Here is a 22884-nt window from a genome sequence, read left to right as displayed (position 1 = left end):
CAATCTGAAACGATATTCATGTCGCATTCGCAATGTCGCCTCGCGATACTAGCTCCCTCCCTTGCAAACGTCACGGATTCGCACACTTTACAAATGTTTTAAATGCTTTTCATATATATATTAGAATTTATTTTTGAAACTATGGAATCTTTCAGGATTATTATATGCTGGAATAATTTATAAGTTGACCCTCGATAAATATTCAACTTTGTTACCAGGCCACCATGCGCAACTAATTCCCTATCTATGTTTGTTCGATGACATAATTATGATTATGGCGTTGATTTGAATTTTCAAACAGCGGAAAGAATATAATGATAACTGTAGCTGCGAAATTCGCAGAATATGTTAATTCTCTTAATAAATAATATATTTTTTAATATTTTGTATGTGAAATGATACCCTTCCTTTAACTAATCTGTCATCTTAAATGGAAATGTTATGACATTAAGTTCCACGTTTCCATAGAGATCAATTCGAATTTTACTGATTTCTTTAATATTCGTTAAATGTTTATGGGATTTATTTTTAGTATTTTTGTGAATTATATTATAATATAATGGAAACGTCAGTAACTTTTGATGTTCGGATTATATTAAACATAAAAGAAGGTAAATTTTATGTTACTGTTAACCTCCTGTTAGAAATATTATTTTAACAAATTACTTTTATTTTATTAACTTTAGGTAAAGGTTTTGAACAAATTTTATTACCTACGTTAGTTGTTGCAACACTTAATGGACATTCCTTAGAAACTGATGTTGTAGAACCAAGTCCCAATCCTCAGTACGATCATGACTTGGTTTGGGAAGTTGATAAAAATAGATTACGAAAGTACGTTAACACAATAAAATACTTGTTATAAGTTATTTCTAAAGCATTATCTTCATTTTATAGAATGAGATCCGGACAAGTTCCATTGAAGCTAGAATGTTTTGCTATTAAAAGCAACGATCATAAGGAAAAATTAGGGTATCTTCTACTTAATCTGAGAGCTGCACAAGTTTTTTCTAAAAATGATACCATTAATGTGAAATCTAATTGGCATACGCTATTAGGTTTAAAAGGTGAGCTTAAAGTCCATAAACCTGAATTACTCCTGGCTTTAAGTATTCATCATCAAGAACCTACAACATTAAATTCTCAATTAGAGGTAAACAGTTTGTTACCAATATGTAAGTCTTATATTAACACACATGACTGCAAAAATCTTATTTAGTATATAAAATTGCAGCTAAAGAATAGTGAAGAATATCACCAAACAACTCCTGAATCTCCTAAAATAACTCCTTGTTTGCTTTGTGAAGAGCGTCTTATCCAATTGGGTCCTTTAAACACTTGTCATGAATTGTTTTTGTTGAATATCACAGCTATATCTGCAACAAATATAGATTCATTATTACCACCAAATTATTATGCAGATATGAATAATAATTTATATTTTTGGTGTAAAATATTGGAAAATGATATCTACTTTAATAGATCTAAGAAAGATTATGGACAGCTCTGGACACTTAATGAGAAAATTGTAATAAGGATCAGAAGTTCATTAAGAGTCTTAAAAGATTATTTACAACAAAAACCATTTTTGTTTATATATTTGAAATATAAAGAGAACATCTTAGGTCAATCAGAAGTAAATTTGAAACCCCTGATTCCTACTGATAATATTGAAGAATTTCTTAAAATCACAGAAAGTAGTAATAGTACTTTACAACAAAGATGTTACTTATATAGAAAAGATAAAAGTAATGATGCAGAATATAGAAATTCATATCTTGATTTACAGCTAAAATTGCAGTATGCAGGAGGTAAAACAGATGTAACAGAAACTCCTAACACTGTAATTAGTGATTCTATTATTTCTAATTCTGCTAAAGAACTGAAATCTAATTTAAAACAAACGGTAAGTTTCTTTATTCTATACTGTTACAAAAATGAAGAATAGAATGTTCAACTTCACTGTTATTCTAGAAATCATATGGAAGTGAAATAGATTGTCATAGAAATGCTGGTGGTGATTTTGGAAAATATTCTGTTGGAGCTCCCATGATCGACTTCGCAAATACATATAACAGTCTAAATAAACAATCATTGAGCTGTGAAGTTATTCAAAGTCAGCCAATTAAAGCTGTATTTTCACAATCAGCTGATACACTACTGTCTAATATCAATGATTGTTCTAAAAGTGTAGAAGCATATCACTGTTATTGTTTGAATATTTTATTAATAGCAATAAAATTAACATCTCCTGCATTAGCAATGACAAATGCAGAAATTCGGTATTTACTGATTCAGCTTTTTATCGTTTAAAAAATATCTTTTAACTAAATACATACATTCTTTCGAACAGACTTCATCATCCAAAGACTGAAATTGTATCAACATTTCATTCAAATGTGCCATTTTCATTAGGAGAAAAAATAAAATTGCAAGATGTAGGTTGCAAGTTACATTTTATCTCAGCGATAGATGAAATCAGACAGTTATTACTGTCTTTCCCACCAAAGATTAGTATATATAAAAAAGAAGGAAATTCTAAGACATGTGTATGTCAAAGTATTGTTGATATAAAACAATTATTTTCTCAAAATAAGGTAATATGATGTAAAAAAAAATATCTTGCAGTTGTATAGGCTTACTGAGATTCAATCAATTTTTTAGGCTGAACACTTATGTGATGTACCATTATATGATATGGAACAAAAAAATGTTGGTAATTTAGATGTTTTGTTGAATTTAGAGGATCATGGTCCGTATTATAGGATCAAAAGATCAGTACAAAGTAAGTTTTTTATTTTAAAAATTTTCACACCATTTACTTTTGCCTCTTTTAACGTGTATAAATTATACTTCCACCTTAGGTGAATATTTGGGACCACCTATTTTGGATGATAGTTTAGCATATAAAATAGTTGATGAGTTAGAAACATGGAAAGAAAGACAGATGGAAATATTTAAAGTTGAGGTAAAAGTATAAATCAAAATCTGATTGTGTGTAAGATATATGATAATTTTTTAAAATAATTTAGTTGAAAAGGAAGGAAGATCGTCATTTAAATTTATTGAGTCAAGAGTGGCAAAAACAGAAAGAAAATTTAGAAGCAAAACTTGCTTGCAGCATCGAACAATGTAAACTGCTAGCAAACAGTTTAAATAACGCTACAGAAGACTTAAGAATGCGGAGATTACAAAGTCTTGAAAAGGAAACAAGATTAATTAAAACAAATGAAGATTTACATTGGAGATATGAAACAAAAATACGTCAACTTAACGAATCACATTTTGCGATGCTAAAAGAACTTACATTAAAGGTTCGTAAGAGAATTTAATTAGAATAATAATTGAAGAATTGTATATTTTTAATACTTTATAGATCGACATTCTTGAGAAGAATAAAACGACTCTAGAAGGGGAAGTTGAACAATTAAGTGCTGAGAATGAAAGATTACAATTGCTTCTAACGAAACAATTAGAAGAATTAGAATCTTATCAAAAAGGTTCTTTAACGCAGGATCAAACAGCAAACTTGTTACAAGAGTTAAAAATACTTGAAGAAAAATTACAAAATGCACAGGAAAGTAAATATTTCTTCAAAGAACAATGGGCAAAGGCAGTTCGTGAAATGCATTGTATGAGAAGAGAATATCAAGAAGCTAGACAAGTTCAGATAAAAAATAGTAAAGAAGAATTGCAAAACTTGGAGTAAGTATTTAATTTCTGCATACAACGTAGTAATAAGTAAAATTATAATAACGCATTATAAATATTTTCATATAGTCTAGAAGAGATATTGTGTACTGATACAAATGCCTTGACAAATGACCAGATTTTATTGAATGAAATTCAAAAAGAAATTGATGTGATTAAACCTAAACCATCTTTTACTGACAGCGACGTATACTGTCAAGTATTTACGCCGGCCTCTGTAGATTCCAAAATTTTACAGAATAGCAATAAAAGTACGTTTAAAAAATCGGAAGAATGTGATAAAAGACTGCAGGCATTACTCGAAGAACGTAATTCGCTATTAAAGACCGGAAGCTATACAATTGATGATACAGTTATTATGAAACTAAATGCAGAAATAAGATCGTTAATGATGAAGTAGTTGTTATAATATTTTTTAATATATAGCAGGTTATAAAATACGTTGATATTAACTCATTGACAAAAATTATTTTGGTAAAAGTTATATTTTATTACGATATGGGACTGTAGAACACTCTCTACCATTTTTTTTACCTGTGTATGTACATTTATTAAAATAAATATATTGTACTTGTTTAATTACCCTTTATTTATTCGTAATCGTGATCTCAAGGCAAAATAATCCGTAATTTTAACTATAAAATTATAGTATAAAACATTCATTTTATCATGTATACCTGAAATTAATAGCTGATACGGATTCTTTATATTTTACAGAACTTAATGTTTATAGATTTATATTACAATTCCTTTATTATTCAGGTTAAGGAAAACCTTTTTGATCGAACATCAATCGATTGAATCAGATCTCCTCCAAGAATGTAAAAGTCTTGAATCATTGACGAAATATTTAAAACTAATTGACCATCGTCGTTACATTTTCGACCACTGATATTTGATACCTTAAATTCTTTAACTCCTAACACTGAAGGTTTGAACAATACTCCTATTGTTATACCACCATATGTGTCATAAAAGAATAAAGCAAATTCATCGTACCCATCCTAAAAATAAAAACATTTAATGATCAATTATAGTCATAGAATTGCATAAAAAATTGTTATACGTAAAATCATTAAAATTTACCCTAAGTTCTCTTAGGAAATACTGTACAGGATCGAAATCAACAACTGGTATTTTTTGTTTTGAGTGCTTTTTGTAAGGATGCCACTCAACAAGTGGATGTCCTTTATCAAGATCAATTGCTTGCACCCTCCTTGAAACCATAACTGGCTTTAAATGTATTAGACAATCATATTCTGTGAGCGGTGGCCTGAATAAAGGCTTGTAATTCAACAGAGCTTTTGTGAAAAAGTTCTCCTCAAACAATTTCAAAGATTGTCTTGCCAGTGTGGTAATGCGGTTCAAGATCAAAGTAGTTGGTGTTTTCCTCGTCCATAATGATCTTTGATGGTCATAAGGGGTTGATATAAACAGGGGTGGTAGAGAATCACGAGATGATCCAAAAAGCGTTTCTACCGCTATTATTTCTTCTTCTATAATTACGCACCACGTTATAAATAGTAAAAATAATAATTTGTGATATTATTTAAATACTTACTACTCATTTCGTTATTGAAATTAACGATAACAGGATCTGTATTCCAATGGCCCCTTGCAAAAATTTCTAATAGCCTCAAAAATGCTACTTGAGGCATCTGAGGAGGCACATACGGCGCAGGAGTTAAATACATTGAAGCTACAAGTAATTCAACTACTACATCTGGTATATGAGAATGATCCAATAATTGAGCAGAAAGCCAGCGTTTTGTTAAACAACAAGTAGCTCCGAAAGATGGTTGTTGAACATGCAATCTACCACGTAAATAGTATCATTTTAATTCTCTATATTGTATATAAATGCGTAAATAAATAAATAGAAATTTTCTATGAAAATTATTCTTACCCATGTAAGGCACTAGTCAACTTTGGTAATTCAAATAATTTATTTTCCAATTCAATTGATTCATCATTATCTTTGTATTTTATAACTCCATCCTCAGTTACTTGCTGCTTTAAGCAACCAATTTCTTTCTGATGTGCTACTCTTAACCGAAATGCAAACCCATCCTGAAATGATACATTTATTATTAATTGTGCAAATTTAATCAATTGAACGTATTCTGTTTTAAACAGCTGCATGTAATAACCTTATATACGTCGACGTGAGATAAATTTGCATTTGTTACTAAGTTATATTGTTTTCTAAGGCATTCTGCAATTTGTATATGAAAAGCAGCTTTTGTTTTTCTGAAAGCTTCTAACTCATCTGGCCACTTTCCACTAGTTGATAACTGCAGGGTTACTTCAAGTGGACAAACATATTTAGGAGGTGCAGTTATTCCGTTTGCTAATATTAAACAATTTTGTCTTGTTTTAATAAGTCGTTTATCAGGTCGGTAAGTTGTCGACAGTGGTGGAAATACATCCGTGTATCGAAAGACTGCACTGGCTCCTTGAACTCCATGTATGGCTAAAGGAATGTCTGTAAGAGACATCAATTCTTTTTCAAGACCATTAAGTGTGTTTATCGCCTTTAATGCAGCTTCCTCTCCCGTCCCATAAGCAAAATGTGTTATTTTGACCTAAACATTACACAATACCTTTTTTTATTTATTCAAATAAAAAATTGTAGAGAAATTTCTATCATTACCTTTCGCAATTTTAATAATTCTTCCATTTCATCTGCTATATAAATGAAATTATTTTTAAAAAGACGTAATTTTTTGGTTAATAGAAACATTACAATCTTTTTACAGATCAGTCTTTTTCCTGATAATGTTTTGCCTTTTGACCAAACTACTGCTTCGCGAATAGATCCGTCTTGGAATCGACGCAATTCTGATTTATCACCCCAGAATTTTCTAAATTCATTTGCCTAAAATTCATTAAAGTTCATTATAGAAAATAAAATTATGATCATTTTTTTACGTTAAAACAGTTTACTCACTTCTGGTAAATTTGCTTCAGGTCCTTTCTCAACAATATTGAAACAAAATTCGCGATTTAATTCTAATCCAATAAAAATTTGTCCAATGTCATTGTCATTGTTCACTGTGCATTCCCATTCCGAAATTTCATTCGGTAATATACAAATGTGATGTACTCTATTTTTTAATCCTTCTTTTAACATGTTACATATAATTTTTATTGCTTGAGCTCGATAATTGGGACCATAATTTAATTTATCATTTTCTTCTGAATTAGCATTTACCATTTTTCTTAATGCTTGAGTATTTTTAAACCTGCATATTTTTTAAACATTGTTCTTTTATGAAGTTGCATATATATATATATATAACGTTCAAAATTAATTACCAGATAAGATGATCAAATGCTCTATAGAATGGTACTTTTCTCATGAAAAGTGCTTGAAAACTATCAGCATGTGCACTGTCTAGATGACTTAAGCAAAGTTCAGCTTCCCTCTGTATCCATTTATAAGTAGCTGTAGATACATGAGCTGTAATATTATGGTAACCAGTACTATCTAAGAATACACAATCGTAATATTTTTGATAATTGAACACTCTCGTTTTACTGTCTTCATCTTGGCTCATTGTTATTCCAGTTTCATGCAAATTAACTTGCACTAAATAATTCCATACATTCCTGACTATTTGATAACTGCTCATAAATGTATTCAACTTTTTAATCGATAATAAGTATAAAACAAACATTGTAACAATATATCCATCAAAAGATTCAAAACCTTTAGTCAATTCACGTTGAGCCAACCATACTTTCAACAAAATAATACCATCTCTTAAGTTTGGATATTCTTTGATCATTTTCATGTTTTCAGAATTTATTCTCATTGTTAAATCACGAAGAACTATAGAATTGTAATGTGGTGTTGGTGGTAAGTCCTCTGTATCTATAATAATAATATGTATTTAAGTAATATATTTACTTAATATATAACACATTTAAAACATACCATTGCTATTGTTAAAAAACCATCCAGGTCTAATACTGTTTTTTTCTGGTAAAAATCTATTTAATTTAAAACTTCCTTCTTGTGCTGATACATGTACCAGTACAGTGATTTTTGTACCTAATTTTCCAATTGGAACTAGTTTTAAAATTGGCCTTAAATTATCTCCTATAAACTTTTTGTGCTCAGCAATATCAGAAGTGATGTTAGATGCTATACATGCCAAGTATATTGCTTTCTTTTTTAGATATCTATAATTCTGATAATCCTGTTTTTGAAACATTTTAGAAGGCATTTCAACTGTTAAATCTATAGTGATATTTGGACTAATTGCAGCATCAATAATATAAGAACCTATAACAGTAATGTCAGATGGTTTAAGAAATTTGAATGTGCCTTTTGTGTCTTCTGGTACATTCGGCATAGGTATATGGACATCTAACATTTCTTGTAATTCTGGATCTGAAAACTAAACACATAGATTAGAATACCATCTTATACCAATCTGTAAACTTTTAAAGAAATTAAAGCACATACTTGATATTCTTTTGTTTCTTCAATTGATTGTACAGTTTTCTCAAAATTTTCAAACCAAACATTAAATAAATGTTTATATTTGTCTTTGATTCTGACTTCATTTAACATTTCTTCTATTTGTAATCTGAATAAATTAGAATGAAATAAATTCTCTGTTTCCCTGAGCTGATTTAATTCTTCAACAGTTGGTGCTTTATATAAATCTTTGTCTAATTTTGGTTTTTTCTTTGATACATTATCTGTAAAATCATCTGTGATTTTTCTTCTTTTATTATCAGATGTTAGAAGAAAATTTTGGGCATCTGCTTCTTCCATTTCCATTTCTTCTTCTTCCTCTTCTTCTTCTTCTTCTTCTTCTTCTTCTTCTTCTTCTTCTGTATCTCCTCCTTCATTTTCTTGATCTGTATCTTGATCAATTTCAGCATTTTCTAATGACTGATCATCAGAATTATTTACAAAATCATCTATATTTGCCTGAAAAATATAATAGTTGTGTCAATCACATTATACTGCATTTAAATCTTTAAGGTTATATCAAGATAATAATACTTATAGCTCTTATAAATAATATACCTTATAAGGTATCTTCATTTTCGTTTTTTAATTGTTCAATTCGTTGGCTCTTAATATCACAATATCTATAAAATCTAATGTAAAGCATACAATAAAGAACATTCACGCCAACATCTCACGTGCTGTTTTTGAAATGCATTCGGCGCAAACTACTCAAAGAGTTACCGATCGATATTCCAGGGGAACATTAGCGCCATCTATTAAAAAACGGCGGAAACTAGTCGGCGAGTAGTTTCAGCAGTTTCCCGATAGATGGCGCCAGTGTTCCACCATTATTTTATAAATTATTTTTTAATTAATAATTAAAGAAAATGAAGTATATATGGTACAAGGAATTAAATAAATACCCTTCTGAAAAGTATCACTCTATTTTATCTCTTCAAATATGATAATATATTTTATGACTTGAAATATTAACTGTTATTAATTTTATGTTCTTATATTGTTAGTTAAATGTAAAAAATGAAGTACTTATTAACTTTATAGAAAAAATAATAATTTTGAAATTACAATGATCTTCACAATGGAAGCCCACTTTTATTTAAAAGAAGAACATGAAATGAATATCCATGTCTAAACAAGCTGTAATGATACATAGCATTTATAGTCATAGATGCCTGTAGTATGACATTAAAAACTTTTTTAATGTACAAACATATTGCCTTATTATATAAGTCGTTTTGCACCACTTATGGAAGAATTATTCAGACCTAAAAGAAGTTTAACATCTTCAATCTAAGAGCAAAAATATAAGTCATGTAAAACTAAATTACATTACTTAATGTATGTATTTAACAATAGAACAGATAGGTGGGGTTTTTGAAAATTAAATTAAACTACAATCAGCACCTCAAGTTATTAAAATGAGATATGTACAAGTGCATTCTGGCAATGATGATAGCAATACTAAAGAAGTGCAAAACATACAATTATTAGTAACAAAATTTTCTTAAAACTGAACTTTTAATAGTGTTGATCAACATTACATTTTATTGAATATTTTTCTTTCTCGTATGAATTGTATGTATATTTTTCACTGCATAACTTTCGTCAGTGATATGCAATTATATATTTCAGAAAACTTGATATTTATCAAAGCATTTAACAAACAATTAAAATCATACAGTAAAAAATACAATTAACTATAACCAGAACAAACATAGAAGCGCTAATTTATCTGAATGTCATAGAATTTGAAATGGTTGATAAATTTATAATATACCAACAAATTGCATAATCAAGCAATATAAATTTCTGAACAAATGCGCATTAAAAATTCTTTACAATATTATCTTAGATAATATTATCATTATACATTAATGAGCTCAATATCATGATACTATTATTGTACAGATTAATGCTTGAAATTGCATTAATCTTATTACACGGTTATACAATACAGATCTCTTTGAATAATCGATTTAAATGGTATCCTAATATTTACATAATTAATGGAAAGATGTATAATTAAATTGGACAATAATAAAATATTACTTTAATACATACTAGCATATTAAAGCATATTATGATCACATTGATTATTAAATTATTGAAGATAAAAAATAATTACATTAATTTATTGCACATTGCAAGAGCAAATAGCATTTTTTTCGTATATGTTAACGCTTATCTTGAAACACAAACAGTTTGTATATATTAATACATGGTAATTTTTCTTAGTTCATACTTGGACAATAATTCTGTATTTATTAAAAACTAACAATTTTGATCAAACTAGAGAGCATGTAATACAGTCAAAAATTATTTTTTGAAATTTCTCTGAAAAATATTATAGTGGAAAACAATCACATAATGAAAATTAAGATGCAGAAATATTGATATACCTCTGTTATTATATAATTGGTCCAATCACAATCAAACCAATTATGTACATACATAACTTTGTATACTTAATATTCAATATTTTTAGGCCCTAAGAATATAACGATTACTTTCCTCTTACCATTAGTTTTCAGAAGATTCTAACATTTCCTTCTTTTTCTATGCACGTAGTATTCGATGCTAAACAACATATAAACAACAGATAATTTACACTGTGACAGAAAAAGCTAAAATATAAGAATATTCAATCATAAACAGTGATATTTTAACTTAGAACAATATTGACAGTCATATCTATAATTTCTTACTATTAAAAGTTGCAAAAAATAGAATCTTTTAATATAGAAAAGACTTTTTGTTAACATTCTTCTGCATTTAATTTAAATCTAAGTGTATAGAACTATTCATGGAGCAATTCTGTAAGAATTATTTTCTTATCTTTTATATACATTAATTGTTGTAATCAAAATTTCTTGTATTAGATTCGTTTATACAATATTACCGATAACTTGACCCTTTAATAAATTGTAGTCTCATCTGCAGATATAGCCAGCTCTTCTTCACTCCAATCGCTAACTCCAAATCCGGATGAGCCATGGAAACTGCGAGATCTTGCAACATTACTAAAAACAAAGCAATAGATATTCTTCTTAAACTACATGTATGAAGAAAGAACCAGTTAAACACATTATTGTATATAACATGTTAACATGCTGGTGCTCTGTTCCTGTATAATGGAAGTTTCTGTAAAAAATTCAGTTAATTTTTCAATATTTACAATAGTATCTGTAAATTTTCTATCTCTTTCTTTAAATATTTCAGCAATTATAAGTTCTGAAATAGATATTCAAAAACTGTGCAGATAAAAATGTTTTAATATGCTTGGTTCTTTCTCAGATCATGCAAATGAAACAAATCAAAAAATAAGATATTAATCTAGCTGTACCACATTAATAAGCCACAACGAAACTAGCCTGACGTTTTTAATCCACACACTCAAGTTTGTATGTTGATTTAATTTCTAATTATTTAATTTATAAGTAACATCATTTTAATAAAAATAAATAATCATTTTCATAATTTGCTTCACTAAAGCATAATTATAAATTTTGCTATATAATAACGATTGAATAATATGGATTTTAGATACATTTTTTATGCAAAAGATAACAATTTTATGAACGCATAGAAGAATAATGTACTGTATACATATAACTTTTTACATCATATGAAAGATCCATAGTATTCATAGATTAATAGTGCATTAGCAATGGATTAATATAAAAACTAAAATCAAAAAGCAGCATTATTGCAATACGATTTCTTCAAGAGGCTATAAAAAGTAATAAAAGTTACACTTTATAATACACCTCTTAAAAAAATGTTTATCGCAAAATCAAACAAGTCTTTTTCGTACCACTTGCTTGTATCGATGGTCTCTATCATTAGATTATCGATCGCTATCGGTCCTACCAACATAGTGAAATACTTTTTATATTAACCGGATAAAAAATTCTTTCGTATCATTTTTTTAAATTAATAGATAAGAACATGTGCTAACCTTGGGGAAAGATTGGCATTTGCATTTTTCTTTGCTAATCCTGCCTTTTTTCTCCCTTCCATTGCTGCTTTCATGGGATCATAACTTTTACGACGTTTCCAATTTTGCATTTCTACCTCTTTTGCATTAGGCGCTGTAAATTTTGGTTTTGGTTTTATCTTAGATCCCTGTAACGAGAAATGTTCACAAACAATTTAGACTGCAATAAACAAATTTATATGAAAAAATATACATACTGAATTTGGTCTACTTGACCGCATGCTGAAACGTCCAGAATCAGTTCTGCTAATGGTTGTTACAGACTCAGATTTTTCTCGAGTATCATGTGTGACTGATTTATTTTTATTTACATTTGTAGGCAATTTAGTAGGTTGTAAGTCTAATCGTGCTCTGCGTAAACTATAAATAAATTCTTAGAATGCATGTGTTAATTAATAGTATCGATTAATTAAATGTTAATTTTTACCTAAATGCTCTGTTATATTTAGTGTTTGGGGCAACACTATGGACATTAGGCTGACGATCATCACTACTTTCTGTATCAGTATGCTCGTGTAATGCTTTTGATACATTTTTATGTAAGCTATGACTAGTATCCTCATCGCTTTCATTATCTGAATCTATTAAAGGTGAACGACAAACTGTTATACGAGCTGACATAGCTGATACTACATTTTGTGTTGTTTGTAAGTAATACGATGTTTCTAAGTCACTATCGCTTTCCTGTGTATTAAAAATTCATTAACGATTATCTTCAATAAAAATAAATTTTATTTCACCATAAATACACCTACCAACTGTGGACTACACGGTGGAGGTATGTGATGGTCATCTTGAGCAATATTTAATTCGTTGTCGGACCATTCATTGGTTAATGAAAGAGCACCGCCAGTTCCATGGAAACTTGCCGATCTTAATACGGAACTATCATGGCTGAAAATCATCAAATTAAAAACAGAAGTTCATAGATTATAAACACTTGTAAAATATATACTCACTTTCCTGAACTGTCTTCTGTGCTGTGATGCTTCTTTGAATTATCTATTAATTTCTTTCTACCTTCGGCAGCTGCTTTCATCGGGTCATAACTCTTTCTTCGTTTCCAATTTTGGAATTCTACTTCTTTGGAAGTTAATGTCGAATTACTTCTACCAGATTTCTGATCCTTATTTGCTTTTTGATTAGGACGTTGTATGCCGGAAGTATGCTATAAAATATTGAAAATTACTGAAGTTATTTCTCATATTTAGAAAAAGAAAAATTAATAGAAAATATTAAGAAAAATATTATTTATAAATATCATATATTTACATGCGTCGATTTTGGCACTCTCATACTCTGTCTAGTACTATCAGTTCTTGATATAGATACAGCTCTAGGTTTTGTAATTTCTGATTTTTTTAAAGATTCTTTAGTATGCGGATTCACATTATTCGCACGACTTCTATGATAATTTTGTTGTTTATTTATAGCTGTTGATTTTACTTCACTTTGTGCTCTTCTACGCCTTTCTTCTGGTGTAGTATTCGGTGTAGTATCAGATTCACAGTTTAATCTGTACATTATAAAACGTAATTTGAAATATGCAATATTTCATTTAGTACAGATGCCATATTATTTAAATACCTAGCTCTTCTGATACTAAAAGCTCGGTTTAATTTAATTCCAGAGGATACTGAAGCTAATGAAGATTTTGCCTGTTGTTCACCGGCCTCGCTGCTACTATCAGAAGCAGCAACGTATACTCCTCCCGAAGATGTTTTATCAATATCACTGCTATTGAAACTACTACGACGAGATGATTGGCTTTGTGATTTTACATTTCTAATATTTGCGTTGCTGCAAGATCTTTGGATACTTAAATTACGTTGAAGAATTGGACTATTTTGAAGAACACTGTCAGTTTTTATTAACATTTCCTTATTATTAAAGCCAACGTTTCCTTCTTGGTAACTTGCGGTACTATTAGATTTCCTTAACATATATGGACTTCAAAGAAAAAGACTTTTAGTATTATAGCAAACAAAGTATTTGTAATTTTTATTCTATATACGTACCTGTTTTCAACACAAGTGAAATACCCAATATTTTTAGCCTGAGGGGAAGATTTTGCTAAATGTTTAGTTCTTTCTAATACTGGTGAATTAACTATTTGCGTGATTGTTTTACGTGCAACAATTGGACTGTTAGTTAATTTTGGCGTAGACGGTCTTAAACGACTCAAAACGGGACTATTTGGATATTTAATTTCATCATCTTGGTAATACTTCACGCTGCTCTTTTTGGACGTATTACATTCTGTTGCATTCGATGTACATTCTCTCCTATATTATAAAAAATAATGTTCATACATAATTTACGATCGTTACGCTTAAATCATATTTTTTTGCATAAACATTGTTTTTTACCTGTCCAAGGAACTACTTCGTCTTCCTAAATGAAGGGAAGTAAAATCTTTGGACGGACTACTTAATTCAGTGGCTGTATTTTCAGTCTTTGATTTGTTCAAATTTAAATATTTGCGAATACTTTTCCTAGCTTCACTGGTGTTAATTCTTCTAAAAAGAGATTCAGACAAACTTCCTCTTCTTGCCAAAGCACCGTGCACCGGTGTTTGTTGGGAACTTTGTGGCGGTGTATTATAACTATTACTGGTATCGTCATCTGATTCTCCGCCAGAATCAATAAGTGTACTTTGGTTCGAAATTAGACCAATTCTTTCCCTTATTCTGAGATACGATTCTGAATTTAAATTACCATCTTTCTGTTCCTAAAAATGTTCATCATTACATATATATTATTACTGTTATTATACATAGTACCACAGATATGAAATACTTCGTACATAGCGACTACGAGCCAGTCTTTGAGATCTACTATGAATAGGAGACGGTATTTTGGAAGGACTTAACGGAGGGGTGCAACTAGTTGATCCATCGATTGCAGGTGGAAGAGAATTATGTTCTGCTACTTGAGTCGCCCATTCTGATATCCATGTACTATTGTCTCTTGAAACACACATCTTTAAAAGAAACACATTTTAAAGAATTCATAGATAATCGGTAAATAATGAATGCAACATTAGTTTACCTTAAAGCTATGAATACATGCTTCGTTTCTTTCCTCTGCAGTTAAAACACCAACGCTAAATACTTTGTCAATATCCATTCTTGCTTTTTCTTCATCAGTGTAATCCTTGTGAATTGTATATGTTCCTGCTTCGCTAACAGCACCATCTGATCCTCCATCGATATTACTAACATTAAAAACATCTATATCTGTTTCAGTTGGATCATCTGGATTTACTTCCATTGTATAACTAACACTGGACAAATTATGTTCCTTTGTATTAACGCTTTTACGTTTAACATAATTGATATTAGAAACTTTTTCTGAGACATCAGATGAATGTTCATAGTCATCTGCAGCATCAATATTTTTCGTATATAACTTTTCGGTATCATCATCATAATTATTTAATTGAATTCGACTTAAATCATTTATTGTTGCAGATTTTTGTGGTAGCCAATGAGGTGCGGCATTTATTTTGTCTATATTGCCAAGTTCTAAAGAGAGATTTTTATTGGAATACTTATTTTGCTTTGATTGCTCAAAAGATCTAGACATTGTATCTTGTTTGTTTTGAAAATTTGATGTTTTTACAGTGCATTCAGATTTCTTAGAAACATTAGATGATTTTGAACCTAAGAATAAAATTTTATACACATAAAATTTCGTAATAAACTATAAATATCCTGTTATAATAATGTTAATGCTAATGTTAACAAGTAGGAAATAAGTAATATGTATTCAATCTAATTCAGCATGAAGTTTTAATACCAATTTATATGTGATACTAAAATCATTAAGGTTGCCGGCCCACATACTGTGAACATATCAAAGATACTTGTGAAGAATATTAAAAAGCTTGGTAAAGATGATTTCATCATGAGTCATACATTGCATATATAGTCTTCTTTTACATACAATTTTCTCTTCAAAAGGAACTGGTCTTCAATAATTATAAAAAAACAAATATTATTTAAAAAATTGTATGGTAAATATACATTCATTATAAACAATTACTATATTACACTAATGCTCACAGGTGTCTTATTAGCAAAATGTTACTGAACCATTAAATTAATTTTTTTAGCAACAATTAACTGTATAATTAATGATATATATCATGCTACCAACATAATTCTTTTCATCAATTATTAGTGATGTAATAAAAACCAAACTTCTTAGGATTTAATTGTAATTAAAAGGTAATAAAATTACCCAGCTGCTTCAATTTCTCTGACAGTTGATCTGTTTTTCGTTTTGTATCATCCTCGCTACTAAAATAACCCTCCGAATGTGTACTAGAAACTTTTTGTTTTTGCATTAAATTCGAAGAACCCAAAGTACTAGGTTTTTTTGTATTTATTTCTACCTAAAAATTTAATTTCAATATTAGTTATACTGTTTTAAATCGCTATTTATACTGTTACCATGCCATTATGTAGACAATATCTTTCTATCTTCGTTTAATGTTTTCATGTAAGGCCACAAAACCAACCTTGGATGTAGATAAATTTCGTTTATGTCTAGCATTATATCTTTCAAATAAATTTTGATATTTGGTTGCATCAACTTCCTTACTGCCAAAATCAATTGTAAAAGCTAATGGAGGTTGGGACACGTGTCCATCAGTAGAATTTTCTGACATTGTTCTTAATTGTTCAGTCTTGCAATCGTTTTTTAAAATTTTCCCATCCTCTGAGAATTCTTTTTCCTCACTTTCAGTACATACTTTTTCCTCTTCGTTCGTTGATATTCGATTATCTTCCAGATCTTTTACATAAATTTCTGAATCTTCCAGTTGTGCGTATATAGTAGTATCATCGTGTTTCTCGCTATCAATCGTTACATTTTTAAGGGATGACAACGAATTTTCAACATTCTCGATGCTTTCAGTGTCCTTTCGAATGCTGTTATTAAATTCCGCCGAATTGCTTGTCGAAAGTTGAGTGTCAACCCCTTTTGATGTATTCATTTCTACTTCCATATTCACAGCCACTAAATATTCCAATTTTAAACATCCGTAATTAGAATGGTCACGTTATCTACAACACTACTATCTATTACAATTAATTCGTAAATGCCACTCCTATAATTACATCTCACTTTTTGAAGGTAACGTCATATACAGTCCAATATAGTATAAAATTTTCTGACACATCGACACAGGTGCGTCTAATATACGCCATTGACGGCAAAAAGTGTCAACATTCAAAGCTACCAATGCGCGAAATAAAATATTACTAACATACGAAAGGATTGAGCATTGTGTATTAATAATAAAATAGTAATTAGATACTTTAGGACAACATATGTTACACTTTTCATACAAGAATGTGTAATAATTATATAAAATGAACCACACAATTAGTGGTTCAACCTCAAAACTTAGGTTGCTGGAACGAGTAGGGTATTGCAATGCCATTGTTGGTATTAGTGTTTAACGTTTTCGGTTCTACGCGGTCTTCCTAGTTTATTGTATCTTGCATGACGTTAGGTTTATCTTTGTTAGGAGGGCGTGCAATTTTCACGATCTCCGTTAATAAATTTACGTGACGATGCCAAAGAGAAAGAATCAGGCTCTTATAGATTCTGATAGTAGTGGCAGTGCGTCGGAAAGTGGCACGGATTTGGATAATGTAAATGATATAACCTTACATAAAAATCTCATGTTATGTTACTTCCACTTTTATACTTTTGATTAATTTTTTATATTTCAAAAGTAAATAGACAGATTTCAGTAGTAATTTTATTCAAGTTGAATAAATTCCAATACATCTAAATCATATATAGAAGATGTATGACTGAAGATTATTTCACATAACCTGTTAAATTTCAAATGATAGACCCACAGAATTTTCTATTTAAAACATTTACTTCAATTACTTGAAATTTACTTTTTAGTAGTTGTATTTTCTGTATTATACATTTTATGAATTTGTTTAATATAATACATGTATAAAATGATTGAAGTTTAATCATGTATCTGTGAACTTCAATTAGGATTTATTATCACTTGCTAAAAAGAAGAAAGGCAAAGCCCAAGATGATTCTCAATCTAATGAAGAGACTGGAACCACTAAAAAAGATAATAAACATGATTCAGATACATCAGATTCTGATGATGATTGGGGTGCAAAAGCTGGTAAAAATAAAAAGAAGAAAGTACCCACTAAGAGAAATAAACGTAAGATGACAAAGTCTAGTAGTGAAGAAAGTGCTAGCGAAAAAGAACCTGAAAAGGTCTCTGAACCAGAAGAAGGTAATTACTTATTTTAATTTTTCAGAATATTGAAGTATTAATGATATCATAAAGCTATAAAGTAATTTTATATTTACAGGTGAGGTTTCAGATTCGGATGCTAGTGTCTCTGACTCTAGCCAAGAAGAATTTAATGATGGCTATGATGACAAATTAATGGGAGATGCTGAGGATCAGGCAAGACTTGCACAAATGACTGAAAAAGAACGCGAACAAGAGATTTTTAAACGAATCGAACAACGTGAAATTATGAAAACAAGATTTGAGATTGAGAAAAAATTAAGAATGGCCAAGAAACAAGAACTGAAAAAACAAAAAGAGTCGAGAAAGAAAGAAAAGGGTGTTGAAGAAAGAAAACTCGATAGAGCACCGGATCCTAAAGAACGAAGTAAAGATCGTAAAAAGACGATAGAAGAAAAGCAAGATAAAAAATTCCATGCAATGTCTCTCCTAAAAGCGAGACGAGAAGAGAAGAAAGAAAGAGGTAATGTGGTGAATAATTCGAATACAATATTTATTCTAAAAAAAATAGATTTTGTAATTATTTTATCTTCTTCTTTTCTTGTAGAAGAGAAAGAGAAACAGAGGATAGAGCAACAGCAACAACAGTCAAAGGATATTGAAGAAGAAGAATTAGAAGATGATCACAAAGGGGGTGCAAATAAAACGAAGCTTAAAGCATCTGATATTTATTCTGATGACAGTGGTTCATCGGATAGTGCGGAAGATGAAGAAACTGCTAAGCCGGCATCTCATCGTAGATCGTCTTCGAGTGACAGTAGGGATACTGATTCCGACACTGACAAAAAGTCAGTATTTTTTATTATCTCATTAAAGATATTTGTTTGACATGAATAACATCGTTACGAAATAATCGAATGTATTATTTTACAGATCTGTCACCAGTAATAAAGCAAAACCGAAGAAACCAGTATATGTTAGTACAAAGGAAGATCTCAATAAAATTAGATTATCTCGTCATAAAATGGAAAGATTTGTACATCTTCCATTCTTTGATAGAGTAGTACAAGGCTGCTTTGTTAGAATTGGTATTGGTAATAACAATGGGAAACCAGTGTACAGAGTAGCTGAAATTAGCGGTGTCTGTGAAACTGGTAAAATTTACCAACTCGGTGGTACAAGAACGAATAAAGGTTTGAAACTAAGGCACGGGGCACAAGAACGCGTATTTAGATTAGAATTTGTATCCAATCAAGAATTTACCGAATCTGAATTTTTCAAATGGAAAGAAACTTGCGCTCTGCAAGGAATATCAATGCCCACGTTTGAAGAAGTTGAACAAAAATTAAAAGACATTAAAGAAGCTTTGGTTTACGAATTCAAAGAGGAAGATATAGAAAAAATAGTAAGAGAAAAGGAAAGATTTAAGCAAACTCCATATAATTATGCGATGAAGAAGGCACAGCTTATGCGGGAAAGAGATGCAGCTAATTGCAGAGGGGATGACGAAACTGCCACTCGGCTTAATCAAGAATTAAGTGAACTCGAAGAACGTGCTTCTGAGCTGGATAAAATGCGCACGGCAACAATATCTAGTATATCTTATATTAACGATCGTAATCGGAAAAAGAATGTTGAAGAAGCAGAAAAGGCGATCATGGTAATTAACTATCTTACTCTGTTAAGTACAAGAACATTGAAACGTATTAATTTTATGAAGTTAATCTATTCTTTACGTAACAGGAGGAAGTAAAAGCTAATAAAGGTAAAAAAGTAGACGACCCATTTACGAGGCGAAGTACAAAACCAAGAATGGTTTACAAGCCTGACGATGAAGAAGTATCGTCTGCTGTTCCGGTAAATGACAAAGCAAGTCCTCAACAAACTGAAACGATAGCAGTAAATAATGAGAAAGAGAATGGACAGGAAACAAAGAAGAAGCAAAGTACTGAAGATTTATTTAATGCTCATGATTTTGATATCACAATAGATTTGGAAGTTCCAATTCCAAGTAAGTTATCGATGAAATATATTTTCATAACATATTTTGCAGAAATGAAACATATGTACCATGTATTTTTTTTTTTCTTTCAGACAATCCCGTTAGTGTATTACCGAAACCTATTAGTAATATTAAAGATACAGGACCTCGACGGTCCTTGAATTTAGAAGATTATAAAAAGAAGCGGGGACTCATCTAACGTTTGTTAACTCTAGAAAAAAGAAAATCAGTTCTTTGTGATTTGATTAATTGTAAAGATAAGAGTGAAATCTTGTAACAGTTGACTGAGAAACTAGCTTATGTATAGTTCTCATATAACGTTAATTTTTTTTTGTTATTATAAATAATGACTCCTTCTTTTAGAAAGGATATAGGTGGTTCCTACCATATAATTCTAGTTACAATGTCATAATTATTGTATTCTTTACGAAAGAATACAGTTTCAACGTTTATTAAAACATTTGTGTTTTTAAGAAACGCTGTCTAGCAGTACTTAAGCAGGAAAAAGTATTACAATTTGGGTTATTTAAGAGCTTCGTAACTGAATTCACCTCCTCTTTCAATAATATGACTTTTTATCATCCCTTAATATCGAATTAGTAATTCCAATCATGAAAATAGTTATTGATCATAAATACATTAATCATGATTTTGCGTGTATTATTATAACTTTTCGTGTTCTGTATGTTTAAATAAATATTAGTAAGCGACCACCTCATGACAAAAAAAAAAGTATAAAGCTATACGTTTTTACAAGTTATATTTACGATAGTTAATTGCTTTATATGAGAACATAATGAAGACTATCATACTTATAGGTATTTTTTAATTCTTTGCAGTGTTCTAATAATGTTACACATGCTGCATATTGCCGCCAATATAATTTGGCTACAGAAGCTTCAAAACATGTTTTACTATAAAAATTTGTACATATTCTTTAAATAGTTCGAATAATTTAAGTTGGTACATTCTTATATGTATATATTACATCATTTTATGTGATTATATATATACGTATAAGACATGAAATAACGATAAAAATATTTTTAGATATATACTTCTTTTTAGCTTAGTATCCAATAATTATTGTTATCTCCGATCTATTAAGTAGAGTAAATACTTAACAATTGTATCATGGTAATATAATTGGTGTTAATATCTATTCGAATTTAGATATTAACGTTATCTTCAATTTGTTCACGAGGTTAATTCTTCTTATAGCCCATAATCATATCTTGAGTAAATAAAATTTTATATTTTGTACTAAGAAATATGCAGTTTTTATATTTATATAAAATTAATTTCATTCAAATTAACAGTGAAATATTAATTCTTTTAGAAAGTAAAATAATGCTTATAAAAATAAATAAATATTTGCCTAAAAATATATAAGTTTAGTATAAAATTTTATTTATCCAAGATGTAGTAGCTTATTCAGAATACTTCATAAAAATCAGTAATGTTTATGTAAATTGGTAAACTATAACACCTGTAATTCTGAGTAGAAATGATTATTATCCCATTATTGGAGTGAAACATGTATTTGCAGTTATCCATAAATTTGCCAAAATTGTATATATATGTATCTAAACAGTATATTATTAAAAAATAGTAGAGAAATTCATATTCTTATTTGTGTGACTATAGTTTACTTATTTGAAAAAGTGAACAAGAAATATTTCTAGGAACTGAACTGAGAAACATTATTTATAACGCTCGATTTTTATATTAAACAAAGTACATTAAAAAATATGCTTTAATATATTTTTACTATTCCTAGCATGTATTAAGGTATAACGATCTTTAAAGGTAGTATATAAACTTCAATATTTTTTCATTTACAATATACTCGTAAAATAGCTTATTTAATTACATTGTACATTAAAAATTACAGCAATAATATAAGATTAATTGTACTAAGAGTAATCTTGAAATGTATGAATTATGTTTTAAAACTGTGTAATTGACAACAGTATTACAATAATATACATATATGGATATAAATCTACTTCCATGTTATATTTGTTCGACCAAATTTATTCCTGTATGTACATTATACAAGTGCATATAAGTAAGGATTAAAATTTTGCGATATCAAAGATTATCAATAATTCTGTATTTGTGACTCTTTAATTTTTACCGATAGAGTTGAAATTATTGTTGATTCAACATTGTGCTGTCACGTTTCGGGGTGTTTTGAAACTGTCAACTACATTGCGCGGCGTGCGCACGCAAATCATGCAGCATGCGCACTGAACGACGCGCGACGTCTGTATGCGGTCGCTTGCATGCCGCTGCCCATATAAGGTAATTTCCCCATGTCCCTTACAATGATTGGTCAATAAGACCGGCAGGTCGCATCAATGATTAATTCACATAAATAACACGTTGTTGTTACTCAAATCTATTTTATGCCTATGTTAAGGTATCAA

General features: G+C 29.6%; 4 protein-coding genes across 8 annotated transcripts; 2 read left to right on the top strand and 2 right to left on the bottom strand.

The window, feature by feature from the left end:
• The first annotated feature begins 72 nt into the window (after positions 1 to 72).
• LOC114883183 (centrosomal protein of 120 kDa-like) lies at positions 73 to 4130 on the top strand. 2 transcript variants are annotated; one of them, XM_029200728.2, is made up of 11 exons: positions 73 to 611; positions 687 to 834; positions 898 to 1153; positions 1235 to 1906; positions 1975 to 2282; positions 2354 to 2597; positions 2665 to 2785; positions 2865 to 2968; positions 3033 to 3314; positions 3377 to 3705; positions 3781 to 4130. In XM_029200728.2, the coding sequence occupies exons 1-11, from the start codon at positions 560 to 562 to the stop codon at positions 4109 to 4111; spliced, it is 2847 nt and encodes a 948-aa protein (XP_029056561.1). In that variant the 5' UTR covers positions 73 to 559; the 3' UTR covers positions 4112 to 4130. The 2 variants fall into 2 exon arrangements, with proteins under 2 accessions (XP_029056561.1, XP_029056562.1); XM_029200729.2 differs by having other exon boundaries at positions 74 to 611; positions 1790 to 1906.
• Positions 4131 to 4279: 149 nt separating this feature from the next.
• On the bottom strand, positions 4280 to 8898 carry LOC114883182 (nucleolar protein 6). Its single transcript, XM_029200727.2, has 11 exons — positions 8759 to 8898; positions 8186 to 8659; positions 7652 to 8117; positions 7030 to 7588; positions 6662 to 6956; positions 6365 to 6589; positions 5862 to 6296; positions 5618 to 5781; positions 5273 to 5526; positions 4798 to 5207; positions 4280 to 4715 (listed from the first exon to the last, which is right to left on the bottom strand). The coding sequence occupies exons 1-11, from the start codon at positions 8774 to 8776 to the stop codon at positions 4470 to 4472; spliced, it is 3546 nt and encodes a 1181-aa protein (XP_029056560.2). The 5' UTR covers positions 8777 to 8898; the 3' UTR covers positions 4280 to 4469.
• Positions 8899 to 9275: 377 nt separating this feature from the next.
• On the bottom strand, positions 9276 to 17399 carry LOC114870860. 4 transcript variants are annotated; one of them, XM_029176029.2, is made up of 16 exons: positions 17334 to 17367; positions 16726 to 17225; positions 16446 to 16599; positions 15252 to 15865; positions 15007 to 15183; positions 14570 to 14931; positions 14219 to 14485; positions 13788 to 14150; positions 13473 to 13716; positions 13160 to 13368; positions 12956 to 13094; positions 12628 to 12884; positions 12398 to 12560; positions 12162 to 12328; positions 12018 to 12069; positions 11135 to 11223 (listed from the first exon to the last, which is right to left on the bottom strand). In XM_029176029.2, the coding sequence occupies exons 1-15, from the start codon at positions 17350 to 17352 to the stop codon at positions 12051 to 12053; spliced, it is 3654 nt and encodes a 1217-aa protein (XP_029031862.2). In that variant the 5' UTR covers positions 17353 to 17367; the 3' UTR covers positions 11135 to 11223; positions 12018 to 12050. The 4 variants fall into 4 exon arrangements, with proteins under 4 accessions (XP_029031861.2, XP_029031860.2, XP_029031864.2 ...); XM_029176028.2 differs by lacking the exon at positions 12018 to 12069 and having other exon boundaries at positions 9276 to 11223; positions 17327 to 17399; XM_029176027.2 differs by lacking the exon at positions 12018 to 12069 and having other exon boundaries at positions 9276 to 11223.
• A 291-nt stretch (positions 17400 to 17690) lies between these two features.
• Positions 17691 to 20910, top strand: LOC114883192 (RNA polymerase-associated protein Rtf1). The gene is made up of 7 exons (XM_029200752.2): positions 17691 to 17866; positions 18231 to 18489; positions 18569 to 18973; positions 19058 to 19298; positions 19384 to 20110; positions 20194 to 20461; positions 20545 to 20910. Exons 1-7 carry the CDS (start codon positions 17786 to 17788, stop codon positions 20649 to 20651), a joined length of 2088 nt encoding a protein of 695 aa, XP_029056585.1. The 5' UTR covers positions 17691 to 17785; the 3' UTR covers positions 20652 to 20910.
• Positions 20911 to 22884: the final 1974 nt, after the last annotated feature.

The sequence above is a fragment of the Osmia bicornis genome, chromosome 1, assembly GCF_907164935.1.
Source record: "Osmia bicornis bicornis chromosome 1, iOsmBic2.1, whole genome shotgun sequence".
Taxonomy (NCBI): domain Eukaryota; kingdom Metazoa; phylum Arthropoda; class Insecta; order Hymenoptera; family Megachilidae; genus Osmia; species Osmia bicornis.
This window is presented reverse-complemented; position numbering and strand designations above follow the sequence as displayed.